We start from the raw sequence: 12,990 nt of genomic DNA, 5'->3' as shown, positions 1-12,990 counted from the left end.
TAGTTGCTAAACTCCGCCCTCAGGTCCCCGCAGCCTCCCCTGTGGTGATGATGGGAGTTGTGGTTCCCAGTGCGGTGGGGTGGAGTCCACAAGCCTGTGGGGGGTTTGCTCAGGACCCCCTTCCCCCCAACAATGGCTCTGAGCTGAAGCTAATCTGCATCTTCACTGTGATAGGAGTTGCTCTGAGACTCTTCATTCACCTTCGTTGCACACTAACAGGTGACACCTGTTGAAAAAGACCAACTTGGACATTTGGGGGAAAGCTACCTGACCCTTTGTGGGGAGACTAATCCCGCAATACCTCTTTTTTTTTTTTTAAAGATTTATTTATTCATACAAGCACTGGGTACAGTCAGAAGCATGGGAGGGTGAGAGAATTCACCAGAGCGGGGAACAGAACAGGCAGAGTGACGAAATACACTGCTGAGGGGAGCAGCGGGCAGCAGGAGGGGTCTGCGCGCCATGCAGGACCCTCGCCCGGTAGCTGGGGATCGAACCGGCGCTGCAGAGGCTGCGGGCAGCTTCGCAGCCCAGCGCTCAACTGCTGTGCCACCGGGGAGGCCCCCGCAATACCCCTTAGTAATAAAATCTTTCATTAAAAAAAAGTTTATTCCAGTATAAAGCATACAGAGAAGTGAACAAACCACATGTACGCAGTTTGATGAATTTTCGTAACATTTTATTTTACCAAAGCCTGTTTCCTCAACTTCCAGGCCAAGAAGCCGAACGACCAACACCCCAGCAGCCCCCATCACCCCTTCCAGTCACCCCCCCCAAGACCCCGAGCAACTAGCTTAGTTTTGCCAGTTTTTATAATTTATATGAAGAGCATGGTAGAGTCCTCTCAAGTGTATCTTTCCTCCCCATCGGAGCCCCACATCGAGCAGGGCGTGGTGCTGTGAGAAAGGCCTGGAAAAGACATTTTACGAATCCCTGACAGAGGCCCTGTTCCCGTCATCTGGGGTGTGAGTGTGAGCTCGGGCCAGGGCGGGCCTGCCCAGGGCACGGGCCAGGCAGTGAGGGGCTGTGGGGGGAGGGGAATCTGGCGTTTATTGATTCCCAAAGGCTCAGGCAGGAGCAGGCGAGAGCGGGGTGGCGGGGAGCTGCCGGCATGCTTTCTATTTGCTTGGTCACTTCTGTGGCCGTGGGCTCTCGGGAGCCCCTGTCCCACCAGGCCCAGGGCCCCTCACATTTCTTCGCTGTTGGGCAGGAGCAGGAGCAGGAGCAGGAGCAGGCCTGCTGGGTTTTCCCCGCAGGGTTTGCCCAGGACTCCTTGACCCACCCACAGGCAGCAGGCGAGGGACTCGAGTCGCAAGTTCCTCACGTCGAGGGCCCCGTATCCCCGGCTTGGCCACCGCTTTTGAGCACCAGTGGCCCCCTGTGACCTGGCAGCCCAGTTCCTTGGAAACTGGGAGACGTCCCCTCCCCCAGCCCTGGCCTCAGGCGCGCTCAAGCCTCCCCCCGGGGCTCGGGAAGTCCTTCCCTGCCGCTGGCCCCCTCCCCTGCCCGGGTCCCGCCAGGACAGCAAGCCCCGTCTTCTGCCGCCCCACGGCTGCTTTGCGGGTGAGGCCGCAGGCCCTTTCCATCTCCAGTCGGCCCCGGGCGCCACCCCCGTCCCGCGCGCCCCCCGCGGCCTGCGGCTGGGGAACAGTCCCCCCCCCCCCGCCCCCGCCCCCGCCCCGCCCCCGCCCCGCCGGGCCTGCTGATCGCCGACCCCTGCTGCGAACTGCCCGGAGCTGGAGCCCAGCTGGGCGCGATCTTCTCACCCCGAGACCCGCCCAAACCATTTCTCACACCGGACGAGGCTGGAGGCAAAAGGTTCCGCTTTATTTTATGTTCATGGTCGCGGGGGCGGCTACGGGGGCGCGAAGGGGGCGCCTCTGGCTCAGCGCTGGGGGAAAGCGGCCTCGGGGTCGCAGGCGGGGTCCACGCGGCAGCCGTCTGGGGGGAGAGACGGGGTCAGGGGCTGCCCGGCGGGTCTCCCGGCCCCCGCCCGCCCCCGCCGCCCCCGAGGCTCACCCGGGCTGCAGCAGACGCCGGCGGCGGCGCAGCGGCCCCCGCTCCCGCACGGCTTAAGGCCCGAGCGGCAGGGCGACGGCAGGTAGTTCTCCTCCTGGCAGCGCAGCGCCTCGGCCGTGCCCACGAAGCAGCCCAGCTCGTCCGCGCAGCAGATGCTGGGCCCGAAGCAGCGCCCTTTGCCTCCGGGGCCGCAGGGTAGGCACTGGCGGGACGGCGGGGTGAGCGCGCAGGGGGGGGCGCGCGCAGGTGGGGGCGCGGCAGGTGGGGGCGCGGCAGGTGGGGGCGCGGGCAGGTGGGGGCGCGGGCAGGTGCGGGGGTGCGAGGCGGTGGGCGAGCCAGGGAGGGAGGCTGGGGCGGAGGTTGGGGGCCGGGGTTCCGGGCAGAGGCCGCCGGAGCGTCCGGGCCACTGGGGCTCGGCTCTGCCCCCCAAAGCCGTCAAAGGGCGGGAGTCAGAGCGCACGGAACGCCCGTGGGATGGGGCCGGGCTGGGGCGCCGCGGGGCGAGCGCGAGGAAGGGGCGCCCGCGGGTCCCCCGCACCCGGAGCCCCGAGGGCCGCGGCTCACCTTGCGCACGTCGAGGTCCAGCGCCGCCCTCTTGCCGCCCAGCGGGCAGTTCTGGATGTAGCAGGCCGAGGCGAGCGCCAGGAGGCCGAGCAGGCAGCAGGCGAGGCGGGGGCCGGCCATGGTGCGCTGCGCGGGCGGCCGGGCTGTCGGGGTCGGGCGGGCCGGGCTGTCGGGGTCGGGCGGGCCGGGCTGTCGGGGTCGGGCGGGCCGGCTTTTTATGCCCCGGGCCGCGGGGCTGGAGACTGGCTAAGAGCGCGGCCGCATGGCTGGTCACGGAGGGCCGCCGCGGTCAGGCTGGTGCGCCCCGTGCGCCCCTCATTTGCAGGGGCGGGCTCGGGTCAAGGTCACGCGTTGGCTAATGGGCTGCGCCGAGGGAGCAGACGGTCAGGCGGGCGCCGCGAGCCTGTGGGGTGTCCTGTGCCCCTGGGGTGGAACGGAGAGTGTGTGGGGGGTGCAGTGGCGCCTCATCTGGGAGTGGGGGTGCGGGGTCGGCCAGGGGGCCCCCCCGGGCCCTAAGAGGCGCCGGGACAACACCCTTTCCACCTTCTTGGTCTGCCACCCAGGCACCCTTATCCCTGCTGTTAAGAAGGTGCCCGCTTCCCGAACCCCAGTTTCCTGGAGTCCACGCCACACCAACACCCACTGCCCTGCACGGAGAACTCGCATGGGAAAAGATCTTTTCTCTAACTTCTAACTGAATTTAGCATTTCTTTCCCCTGTGAGGTGGGCAACAAAGCCTGTGGGGCCGGAGACATTTAAGGCTTTGTCACCAACGGAAATGGCAGGTGTCCTCAGGCCTGTTTTAAAAAAACATTTATGCCTACAAGAACTGGGGTGCAGCCCAGCGGTGGGGGGGTGAGAGGATTCACCAGAGGCAGAGTAGGGAACAGAACAGGCAGCCTGGCTGTTCTGCTGAGGGGAGCAGCGGGCGAGACAGGCGCAGCTCCCGGCGGGCAGGGATGGCACCCGCTGCAGAGGCTGGAGTCCGCCTGCCAGCGCTGTCTTTCACCCGGCGCCACCAGCAGGGCCCTGTCCTCAGGACCACTGCAGCTGTCCCCGGATGTCATCACAGGCGCGCAGCACTTTGGAACCACGGCGGTGCTGGTCCCGCCTCTAGGTCCTATCAGTGCTCTAGGTAAAGAAGCACGTCGGTGACTCTGTCGTGACTTTGTTCTTACATTTTGATTCCTGAAGAGAAATCTAATTGATTTCTTGGTAATCAGTGTCCTTTGCATTTAAAAAGGATGGGGCTTTGGGGGACATTTTTAATATGTCTCAAAAGGAAAATAATTAAAAGTAAGAAAGAGGTTGTACTGGTGAAAGGAGAGTGGGTTACCCCGAACAACAGCTGCCCAGGGGGGATCTCTCTTCAAGAGGGGGCTTCCCGCTCCCCTGCTGGCAGTGTGGTCAGCACTGGGCCCCATCAGGGTCTGTCTCAGGTGCTGAGACCCCACCCACCCCGGCCCAATATTATCCACTTCCCAGCTTGTCCACATCTCTGACCTGTCCACTTTGGCCCAATGCGGGACGACTGTGAAGGACTATTTCAGCTGGACAGCCCTGTGGGGACAGCAGAGGCCAGCATGGAAGTCCTCCCTCTGCCCCCTCCTCACTGGCGTGGGTCCGAGTCCTCGGTAATGGACAACCTGGGGACCCTAACTTGGAATAGAGGGAAGGAACAAGGCCAATGTCAGAACAGACCCTGCTGGGTCAGTTCCTCAATGTCACCCCTGGAGAGAGGGGCTGGAGGGCCCTCACCTCTCCTGCACTCCTGCTGACCCTCCTGGAGGAGGCTGCTGGGCTGCGCGGGCCCCAGGACCTCGTTGCCTGAGTCACTGGTGCGAGCTGCCCTCGCCGGCTGACCTGCATTACTGGTCAGTGGCCGTTCTCGTTTCTCATCCAAATCAGCTCATTGGCGCTGCAGGGCTAGACGACCGAGGGCCTGACCTCAGCGGCCTGTGCTGTGGACACAGTGACCTCAGCCAAGTCAACACGTGCACATACATCCCCTTAAGCACAGTGATGTCGGGGCCGGTGCTACTCCCTCTGTCCATCAACTTGGCTGAGGGGGCACCGGTCTCAGTACAGATGCCTGGAAACTTCCTTAGCCAAACAGACAGAAGTCCTGGCACTCAGGGGCTTGTATTCTAGTGGAGGGACAGGGAGAGGTACTGAGCAACAATCACATGTCAGTAGGTGAGGAGGCAGCAAGTGCTATGGAGGAAAAGGGGGTGCTCTTGCACTTTAGGGTGTTCAGTGGCAGCTGCTTTGTGAAGATGTTCTCTATCACTTGGAGGGCGAGGAAAAAGGCATGTGGCTATCTGACAGGGAGTCGTTTTCTATTGCTGCGTAACAAATCACCACACATTTAGTTGTTATCCCTCAGCTTCTGTGGGTCAGGAGGCTGGCCAGGTCTCAGCAGGATATTGGGGGGCGTGTGTGTGAGTGTGTGCACGCGCATGCGCTGTAGTTCGGGTGCCAATAAGGCCACACTCCCTTCTGAGCCCAGGAGACTGTGGGCAGAAGTCAATTCCTTGCAGCTGTAGAACTTAGCGTGGCTTGTTTCTTCAAGACCAGCAACAGAGACCTTCAAGTCTCCAAGTCCCACGAAGCCTTTTACAAAGGCTCGCCGGATTAGGCCAGGCCCACCAGCATTATCATCCTTTTAACTCAGTGTCAGACTGATCAATTTGGATAGTTGGGCCTTCATTACCGCTGCAAAATTCCTTTACCTTGCCGGGTAATATAACCATGGAAGTGGCAGCCCATCCCTTTTGCCATATTCTTCTAATGCTTAGAAGAAAGTTACAGATCCTCCCCATTGCTACAGGAGATGACACAGAGGTGTGGATGCAGGAGGTGGGAGTCACGGTGGCCATCTTAGATTCTGCCTCCCAGGGAGGTGGAATATTCTAGGCAGAGAAAATGGCAAGTGCAAAGGTCCTGAGGCAGGACTGTCCAGCATGTTCAGGGAACAACAGTGCAGCCACTGGGCCTGGGGAGTGACTGAAGTCCCGAGGTCAGAACGGCGATGTGGGACGGGGTCACTGGGGGCCTCCATTTCAGGAGGAATGAGAGAGGGTTTGGAGCAGAGGAGGAACGTGATTAGGTTTATGTATTACTAGGCGGTGGCCAAGGGGGAGTCGGAGAGGCCTCTGCAGCGAGACAACGGCCGAGGTGGGAGGAGTTTGCTCCCGGGCGGGTATGGGTGAGAGGAAAGAGGAATGAAAACACCTCTGAGGCTTTGGCCGGGGCAGGGGGAAGGCCTGAGCTGCCTCCTACTCCTCCTGAGTCCCAAGTCCCTCATCATCCAGCCAGACCCCTAGCTACCTGTCGTGAAGGTGATGTTTCTTGTGGAGCAGTAGCTGATTTCATTGCTTTCTGATGTTCTACTGCCTGCAGTTGCTTATTCCATCTGACTGTTAACGGGCATCTGGCTGGTTTCCGGTTTGGGGCTGTTACGAATAGTGCCCCTTTGCAATGTGTCTGAACAGTGATGTATGGAAATATGTGGACTCGCGGCGTGGAAATACTGGGTCACGTGGTGTATATATGTTCCGGTCAGTGATGCTGCCAGTTTCCAAGGAGTTGTACCGACTCGCATCCCTCCAGCATGTACGGATGTTCCCTTGGCGCCAGAGTCACTGGGTAAAGCCGTTCTTTTAAATTCTAGTATTCTAGTGGGTGTCTATCCCATGGTTTTAATTTAAATTTCTCCAGTAACAAATGGCCAAGTACCCTAGCAGTTTTATTGGATAATCGCATAGCTTCTCTTGTGGTTTCCTCCTGGCTCACTTGTCTTTCTGAATGGATTTGCAGGCTTTCATTTTCTGTTTTGGCCAGGAGTCCTCTGTGGGGTGGACATGCTATGCATTTTTTTTTAAGATTTATTTATGCATACAAGACCTGGGGTACAGGCCAGAGGTGCGGGGGGTGGTGAGAGTATTTACCAGAGACAGAGTGGGGAGCAGAACAGGTGGATTGACTGAAATACGCTGCTGAGGGGAGCAGCGGGCAAGGCAGGAGAGGTCTGCTGCGCCATGTAGGTAGCTCCCTGGCTGGCAGGGATTGAACTTGTCCTGCAGAGGCTGTGGATAGCTTCACAGTGCTGTGAAGGTTAAACCCCCTTTTACATTTTTGAGGGTTCTGTCCCAGTCTTGGCTTCACAGGTTAAACCCCCTGTGTTTAACCCCCTTGTGTTTAACCCCTGTGTTTAACTCCCCACCAGGGTGGCCCCCATGTTGTGCATTATAATAATGAACGTTTGACCCACTGGGATCTTTGCGAGGCACTAATTAGTTGTGGCTCCCCGAGATCCCACTCGTTCTGTCTGGTCAGAAACACTCCTTTTTTTTTTTTTTTAACATTTATTTATTCATGCATACAAGAGCGGGGTACAGGCCAGACACGCGGGAGGGTGAGAGGATTCACCAGAGACAGAGCGGGGAACAGAACAGGCAGACTGATGAAACACACTGCTGAGGGGAGCAGCAGGCGAGACAGGAGAGGTCTGCCTCACCATGTGGGAATCTCCCTGGCCAGCTGGGAATCGAACCCACGCTGCAGAGGCTGCGGACAGCTTCATAGCGCTGCACTCAACCACCTGCGCCACCAGGGGAGGCCCAGAAATACTCCATTTGTGGTGACCGGGACCTAAGCTGAGCCAGGGCACGATCACACTCTCGTTCCCATTTAGCCTTAACAAGGAAGGAGGTTCTGACACTGACTCAAGCTACAACATCGATGGACTTTGAAGGCGTGAGGCTCACTAGGCAAGCCAATCACAAAAAGACAAATATCTGCGTGATTCCACTTATAAGAGGTGTCCAGAACAGCCAAGGTCATAGAAACAGAAAACAGGAAGGTGTTATCCGGGCTTGAGGATGCAGTGAGACCTGGGCTGGTTTGATTTCCTGGGTAATGGCATTCTGGTTATGTTGGGGGACGACCTTGTTCTGGAAAGGTACATATTTACGTAGAGACCGTGAAGTGTCATATTTGCAACTTATTTTGAGACATGAGAGAGAGTATAAATGCCTAGACAGCAGTTAATTTGAGGCAGTGTGGTTTTCGGGGAGACTGAGATAACAGCTGTCACCTTTACATTTTTGAGGGCTCTGTCCCAGCCTTGGCGAGACTGCCCTCTGCTGGACGTCCAGGGAGCTGCAGGGCAGACAGTGGCCTCCAGCCAACTATTCCTTCTGAATTTGGCAGAAAATTCTTGGTCTGTGTATGAGTTTGAAGGTATTTTTTAGTTGAATTAAAAACAATAAAGGGGGTCTTCGTGGTAGCGCAGGGGTTAAAGACAGCGCTCTCAAGCTATCCGCAGCCTCTGCAGCACAAGTTTGATCCCTGGTCAGCCAGGGAGCAACCCACATGGCGCAGCAGACCTCTCCTGTCTCGTCCCTGCTCCCCTCAGCAGTGTATTTCAGTAGATCTGCCAGTTCTGCTCCCCACTGTCTCAGGTGAATCCTCTCACCCCCCCTACACCTCTGGCCTGTACCCCAGTTCTTGTACACATAAACAAATCAATCTTTAAAACAACAACAAGGGCCTCCCCGGTGGCGCAGCGGTTGAGCGCTGGGTTGCGAAGCTGCCCGCAGCCTCTGCAGCGCCGGTTCGATCCCCGGCTGCTCCCCGGCCACCGGAGGAGGGTCCCACATGGCGAGCAGACCTCTCCTGCCGCCCGCTGCTCCCCTCAGCAGTGTACTTCGGTCCTTCTGCCTGTTCTGCTCCCCGCTCTGGCTCTGGTGAATTCTCTCACCCTCCCGGGCTTCTGACTGTACCTAGTGCTTGTATAAATAAATAAATAAATCTTAAAAAAAATTTAAAAAAAAAAAAAAAACAACAACAAAACCAATAATGGCAGGGCACATGTTTTAAGCACTTTCTGTGTCTCAAGTACTGAACTTAGTTTTACATGAATGTCTCATTTCATCACCACAGTGGACACACGTTGTCCCTATTTTACTTTTGAGACAGACATAGAGACTAAGGTATGTTTCAAGGTCTCCCAGATAGTAGGAGGGGGGCTGGGGTTCTCTGCAGGCAGATGGCACCAGGAATGTAACCAGGAGTCACGTAGCCTCTCACAGTATTTTTTTAAAAGATTTTAAAATTTTATTTATTTATGCATACAAGAGCTGGAGATCAGAGGTGTGGGGTGTGTGTATGTGTGTGTGAGGATTCACCTGAGACAGAGTGGGAAGCAAAACAGGTGTATCTACTGAAACTCACTGCTGAGGGGAGCAGTGGGTCAGATAGGAGAGGTCTGCTGCGCCATTTGGGTCAGCTCCCTGGCCGGGTATTGAACTTGTGCTACAGTGGTTGCCGACAGCTTCAGTGCTGAGACTTAACCCTTTGTGCCACCAGGGAGGCCCCCCTCTCACAGCAATTTAACTTTTTCATAAATTTCAGGGCTGAAGCAGTGAGTGGAGGAATCATGTGAATATCTCTACCTCCCTTGGAGATTTTATATGAAGTCTTATTTCTATTTTTTTAAAGATTTATTTCATGCATACAAGAGCTGGGATACAGGCCAGAGGTGTGGGGGGTGAGAGGATTCACCAGAGACAGAGTGGGGAACAGAATGGGCAGATTGACCAAAATACACTGCTGAGGGGAGCAGCGGGTGAGGCAGGAGAGGTCTGCTGCGCCATGTGGGTTGCTCCCTGGCCAGCCGGGGATCGAACTCATGCTGCAGTGGCTGCAGACAGCTTCATTAGGTTGCATCTTAACCCCTTGTGCCACCAGGGAGGCCCAAAGATTCATTTATTTATGCATACAAGAACTGGGGTACAGGCCAGAGGTGTGAGGGGCGAGGATTCACCAGAGACAGAGTGGGGAACAGAACAGGCAGATTGACCTAAGTACACTGCTGAGGGGAGCAGTGGGTGAGGCAGGAGCGGTCTGCTGCGCCATGTGGGTAGCTTCCTGGCTGGGGATTGAACTCGTGTTGTAGGGGCTGCGGACAGCTTCATAGGTTGCATCTTAATCCCTTGTGCCACCAGGGAGGCCCTGAAGTCTTATTTCTATTACCAACTCAAAGGGGCCAGGAAGCCACGAAGTGTGATTTTATTTATTTACATATATATATATATTCATTTTAGAAGGACAGGTGTATTAGGAAAAGGAGAAAAAAAGAGAGGCACCTGCATAGTCACAGGCGGGCAGGAAGCTGCCGCTTGTTTTGCAAAGGGAGTTTTTTAAAGATTTATTTATGCATAGAAGAATTGGGGTACAGGCCACAGGTGCGGGGGTGAGAGGATTCACCAGAGACAGAGTGAGGAGCAGAACAGGTAGATGTACTGAAATACACTGCTGAGGGGAGCAGCGGGCAAGACAGGAGAGGTCTGTCGTGCCATGTAGGTCACCTCCCTAGCCGGGGATCAAACTGGTGCTGCAGTGGCTGCCGATAGCTTCATAGTGCTGTGACTTAACCCCTTGCGCCACCAGGGAGGCCCCTGCAAAGGGAGGCTTGTGAAGAAAAACACCTGCATAGTCACAGACCAACAAAGTGTCCAAGAGGTGTGATTTAATCAGCCTGTCACTCTCAAATCAGTCTTCCCCTTGACAGTAGTGATAAATGTCGGAAGATTATCCACAAACACTGACCTAAACTTTGCCTGAAATACTAGAACTTCGTTACTTAATTTTTTCCTCCTAAGTGCGGGTCACAATGAGTAGCAATAAAATATTCAAAGGGACAAAGAAAACAAGACCCTGACAAGCCTAATAAATGATGAAAGGGATATAGCACTGTTCAGGAAAATGGTGGCAGAGGCACAGCAGCTCGGGCTCAGGGAAACATCTCTTCGACCCTATCCTAGGCTTCATGGCCTGCATGCGAGTATGGGCCATGGATGTGTGCTCGCCTATTCAGCTTTGTGAACTTTATCCCAAGTACCTCCATTGCCCACAGGGCTTGACAAGGCCACTCTTGGTTTAGTCAAGAGTAAATCCTTTGTCAACCAGGGCGACTCAACCCTGCCAGCACCAATCTGGTCAGTGGTCCAAGGAAGCTGGGAGTGCCAGGCAGATGCTGGGACTGAGGCCATGGGTGGAGAGGGTCACTGGAAGAAGTGTGGTCTCCTGGCTTTCTGTGGGCACCACCTTTGCCAGCAAAGTCCAGGATCAAGCAGAAGCAGGTCTTTGGCCAGTGGTTAGCTTGTGTCTCAGGTACCAAGTGTTACCAGCTCCTGCCTGGAGCCCTAAAACTCTAGATCAGACGTCAGCAAGCTCCTTCCATGTAACACCACTTAACAAATTATTTTAGGCTTTGCAAAGTAGAGTAGATGGTCTCTGCTGCAACAACTCATCTCTGTTGTAGCATGAAAGTAGTCAACAACTGGGTATGGAAATGTTGCAATAAAACTTTATAAGGACAGGCAGCAGGCCAATTTGGCCCATGGATTATAATTTGCCCTAGATGCTGCTCAGGAGGTGACCTGGCTGGCCGTGGCTCTGGCCCAGTCTGCTTCTCCGTGAGAGGGAAACTCTAGGGTCTGGTGGTGTGTTTAGAGCTGCACCCGGGGCAGAACAGGGTACTATGTGTGGGTATTTCCCATCAAGTGGTAAGTGCAGAGGACAGAAGTTTTAAGGGTCACAATGGAATAGGTTGAGCTTTTTTCATTGGAAACACCAACTACTTTATTCCAGATGAGGCCCAACCCTCCTCTCCCCATACACATGCGGTCCCTGGGCAGGTGTTCTCCTCACTGGGTCCCTAGGAACCCTTGTGCTGTGGCCTGACCACCTGCCCTTCTCTGGTGACCGCCCAGTTGTAGCTCTTCGGGGAGTCCAATGCTTCTTGAATTTTTGCCTCCAGGTTTTCTCGGGTGATGAAGCTTTTCGCCTCCTCCTATTGGGAGAAAGGTCAGGTGGAGAGGAGCCCTCAGCATGTGCGGCCTGCTGAGGCCAGCCCCCCCAGGAGAGGCTCTAGCTTTCCCTGGGGAAGGCTGCCCGGAGCCCAGGTCCTCTTAGCCCTGCGGACCTTCAGTGGAGTAACAGCAGGCAGCTGCCTCATTCCTTCCTGGGGCGGGACAGTCAGCTCCCGGGCACACCGGCTGTGGCAACACGGTGCCTCACTAGGTGGGCTTAGTCTCTCTCACTCACCCTTCTCCTGTTACTCTAGCAACCTCATCCACTCTCACTGGATTTGCCATTTTAGCCCCGGCTTAATCCTTGAATGACTTCATCATCCTTAAAGTAAAATCCAAACTCCTGGTGAAGCACAGACGCTTGAACACCCCCCAACGTCAACTGTCCCCTCTGGGCCACCTCACCGACAGCCGCACGCCCCACGAGCCTTCTCCAGACCCTCACCTGCTCTCGAACTCAAGTCCGCTCGCGCTCTCCGCCCCACTCCCGGGGCCCCCGAGTTCCCCGGCTGAGCCCCGCGCCCGCACCTGCAGCTGCTGCACTTCTCGCGCCTTGAGCTGCGCCCGGGCTTGCGCCTCCCGGGCTCGACGGGCCTGCTCCTCCGCCCGCCGCTGCTCCTGCTCCCGCGCCTCCCGCCGCAGCCGGGCGATCCTGCGAGGGGCCGGGGCCGAGGCTGAGCCGGCGGGTCTCCACCCGCGCAAGGGCGGCCCCGCCCGCCCCGCCCCCCCCCTCACCGCAGCTCGTGCAGCCGCCGGTTCTCCGCCAGGTTCCAGGCCATGAGCGCGCTGTGCTCGGCGGCGTCCTCCTGGGCTTTGCGTTCCGCCAGGACCCCGACGCGGGCCTCGCGCACCTTCCTCCGCACCTCGGCGCTGAACTCCACCCTGGGCGCACCCGCGCCCTCGTCGGCACCTTCCTCGCGCGCCCGCCGCCCCCCGGCCGCCCGGCTCCCCGCCCCCCCGGGCCCCCGCCCCCCCCAAGGCCCCCCGCCTCCCCAGGCCCCCCGCCCCCTCAGCCCCCCCACCCGCCCCGCCGCACACACCTCAGGGCGCGCACGGTCTCGCGGTACTGCCGGTAACGCTCTGTCAGCACGAAGAGCTCCGCGGGGTCCACGTCAGGCGCCTTTGCCACACGCCCGACCTTGGACTTGGCCGGGGGGTCATGGCGGGTCTTGCGGCCCCGCGCGGGCAGCAGCAGCAGCGGCGCAGGCGGCCGGCACCCGGGCCCCGCGCCCAGGCGGCTCAGGGCGCGCAGCATGGCCGAGGGCGCCCCGCGCCCCGCGTCCCCGCGCCCCGCCCGCCGCGCGTCCCGGGCCGGAAGCGGCCGCGCGGCACCCTGGGAAGCGTAGTCCGCGGCCCGCCCGCCCCCGGGTGGCTGACGGGCTCGGCCCCTCCCAAACCTCCCGGCGGCCGGGCCTGCGTCCCTTCCCCGCCCAACCCGGAAAGGGCCGGGGAGCGGGGGAGGGGGAGGAAGGACAGAACTCGAGGGAACAGTTTCGGGGACCTCACATCTTTATTGGAGGGTGGAGGG

General features: G+C 58.0%; 2 protein-coding genes across 2 annotated transcripts; both read right to left on the bottom strand.

Moving 5' to 3' along the window:
* Window positions 1-1,885: 1,885 nt before the first annotated feature.
* Window positions 1,886-2,703, bottom strand: OXT (oxytocin/neurophysin I prepropeptide). The gene is made up of 3 exons (XM_037521356.1): window positions 2,584-2,703; window positions 2,020-2,221; window positions 1,886-1,941 (listed from the first exon to the last, which is right to left on the bottom strand). The coding sequence occupies exons 1-3, from the start codon at window positions 2,701-2,703 to the stop codon at window positions 1,886-1,888; spliced, it is 378 nt and encodes a 125-aa protein (XP_037377253.1).
* A 7,079-nt stretch (window positions 2,704-9,782) lies between these two features.
* MRPS26 (mitochondrial ribosomal protein S26) lies at window positions 9,783-12,717 on the bottom strand. The gene is made up of 4 exons (XM_037521348.2): window positions 12,503-12,717; window positions 12,198-12,344; window positions 11,991-12,114; window positions 9,783-11,443 (listed from the first exon to the last, which is right to left on the bottom strand). The coding sequence occupies exons 1-4, from the start codon at window positions 12,715-12,717 to the stop codon at window positions 11,309-11,311; spliced, it is 621 nt and encodes a 206-aa protein (XP_037377245.1). The 3' UTR covers window positions 9,783-11,308.
* Window positions 12,718-12,990: the final 273 nt, after the last annotated feature.

Source organism: Talpa occidentalis, unplaced genomic scaffold (genome assembly GCF_014898055.3).
Source record: "Talpa occidentalis isolate TD23 unplaced genomic scaffold, MPIMG_talOcc4v2.1 talOcc4.10, whole genome shotgun sequence".
NCBI lineage: Eukaryota > Metazoa > Chordata > Mammalia > Eulipotyphla > Talpidae > Talpa > Talpa occidentalis.
This window is presented reverse-complemented; position numbering and strand designations above follow the sequence as displayed.